The sequence below is a fragment of the Myotis brandtii genome, unplaced genomic scaffold (assembly GCF_000412655.1).
Source record: "Myotis brandtii unplaced genomic scaffold, ASM41265v1 scaffold513, whole genome shotgun sequence".
Taxonomy (NCBI): domain Eukaryota; kingdom Metazoa; phylum Chordata; class Mammalia; order Chiroptera; family Vespertilionidae; genus Myotis; species Myotis brandtii.
The window spans coordinates 508,514-510,704 of record NW_005369552.1 but is presented as its reverse complement, the minus strand read 5'-3'; the positions used below and the strand labels follow the sequence as shown (position 1 = coordinate 510,704).

At 58.0% G+C, this 2,191-nt stretch overlaps 1 protein-coding gene across 1 annotated transcript in view; it reads right to left on the bottom strand.

Annotated features, from left to right (window-relative positions):
• The window catches only part of GSX1 (GS homeobox 1), a 1,265-nt gene extending 1,166 nt beyond the window's left edge, over window positions 1-99 (bottom strand). The window contains exon 1 of the mRNA XM_005877268.1: window positions 4-99. Within this exon, the coding sequence (XP_005877330.1) occupies window positions 4-99 (96 nt within the window). The remainder of the gene's footprint in view (window positions 1-3) is intronic.
• Window positions 100-2,191: the final 2,092 nt, after the last annotated feature.

The following is a 2,191-nucleotide window of genomic DNA, read 5'->3' as shown; positions in this document are numbered from 1 at the left end:
CACCGCATAGGGAAAGAGCGGCGGCGGGCTGCCCTCGGGCGCCTTCTTCTCAGCCGCCTCGCGCAGTACTAGCGAGTCCACCAGAAAGGAGCGCGGCATGGCCCCCGTGCGCTGTCTCCCCGCCACCAGCTCGCTCTCTGCGCCCTGCTCACCTTGAGGCTCTCCACGCGCTTCCACGAGCGACGGCAGCGTGCACCTGCCTCTTCCCCGAGGCTGAAGGCGCCTCTGAAGTCGAGGCTGAAGCCGCCTCGGCCGCAGCAGTGGGCGCCGCCCAGAGAGCGCGGGGTGCTGGCCAGAGCTAGTGGTGCTGAAAGGCGCCGGCGGCGCTGCTTAAATAGGACTATTGCCATGTGATGGGCTACGCCAGGAGCGGCCCGGGCCTCTCAATAGGGTTTTTGTGCCTTTTCTCTTGGCATTCACTCTGCACGCTTCCTCATTATTTCACTTGTTAACTAAATGAACTGCATAATGTACTCTATTCTTGTCAACCCCACCCACGCCGCAACAGGCGCCCTCACCCCCTCCTCTCCCTTTTGCAGGTTTATTTTCTCATTCTCCTGCGATTTAATATTCTTTTTTCCCTCTTTATTCCTTACTCCCCTTTGGCTTTGTATTGGCGATGGGCCCGTTTATCTTATGGGTTTTGCACGCCTTCCCCCAGCTGCCTTGCTTCCACAGATCTCCATGGGCGCGCACCCCTATCTTCTGTGCGCACTTGGTCTCCATCCCCTTCCTTCTCACATATCACCCGTACCCCCAAAATCATCCTGCCTCCACTCAGTGCGCTCAGTTCAGCGCTGTGAACCCTGAAGGCATCCCTACAGCCGGCCTCCGATTTCCACCTGTGGAATCTCTTTCCCTCTCCCTGAGTCTGGAAGCAGGAGGACCCGGGCCCCTTGCAGGGGCCGCTGGGCAAAAGGAAAAGGACTCGGTATTCCTTCCCTAGCACTAGCCCCATCATGGTCCCACTTCTCTCTAAGGTGGATGCTGTCTATAACCCCCAGTCTTTGTTCAGTAGATGCTTGTCCACCAGCACTTTCGTCAGGGCCAGGGACGTGGATGTAGAGGAAATCAGCCGCTGAGAGTCACTGGCCAGAGACAAGGGATGGGAAATAAGAGCCTAGACCGAGAAAGGAGATCTTGCAGCCCCCGCCCCCCGCCCCTCGCCGCCAGTGTGGACTTTCGGCTGGCGCCCTCTCCCCTCATGCACACTCCATAGACTCCTGGATGCGCTGGCAGGAGCGGCGCAAGAGGCAGTTGTAGTTTCAGCTTCTGTTGCCCTGGCTCACCCCCACCGAGCTCCGCTCTCCCCCAGACTTTCTCCTGCCGTGTCACTCTTACTTCTGGCCACACAATGGTTAAACAACTTCAAACGCTTAGCGCTGTGTACACAGCTTTCGCTTTTTAAATCATCCGCCGGGCTCAACGCTTTGAGCAGGAGCCTTTTCCATACAATGGGAAATTAGCATAAATATTTCGAATTTACAGCCGGGGCTTTCCACGGAAGACGTTTACTTTCGATTTTATTGGAACCAAGTCGCTGCAGTCACCTGCTCCCTGAACAGAATAGTGAGAAACGGAGAGGGAATCCGCGCAAGGGAAGGGGACAGCCCCGAACCAAGGCGTGCACATGGATTCTCATCACCGATGACATCTTTCAATAACCACAACCACAAATTAGAACTGATTAAAAAGCAGTGGATTTGTGAGAAAAGAACTGATTCTAGAAAGGGAGAAGGGCAGTGGGGAAAATAACCTGTCACCCAGCGGGATGAGTAAGGGAGCAAAGCTTCTCTTTGGAGGGGGAGGGGGCGCGGAGGTCACTGTTGCCCCCAGCGCCATTGTCTGCTCCACGCTTCAGGGTGGCGCTTGTAAACCAGACCGAGTGCACCCGCGAAGCCTCGTGCCGGTTCTAATTGCTCTCGGGGAAATTTGGGCTGGTCTGGGCCCCTGAGACTGAGAGAGCCGGGAGCGTGGACCGGCTGGGAGAGGCCTCCGGGCTGGGCAGGGGCGGATTGAAGAGGCGGGGGGTGCGGGCGGCCCCCGAGGACTGAAAGGGACCACCGCTGCACCCCGAGTCAGGAGCCCAGTTCTCCCGGGAGCCGCCGCCTGCGCCCGGGGAAGAAAGGGTTAAGAGCCCCTGAAAGCGAGCAAGGCCAAAGAATATGGGGGGGGGGGGGGGGGGAAAGAC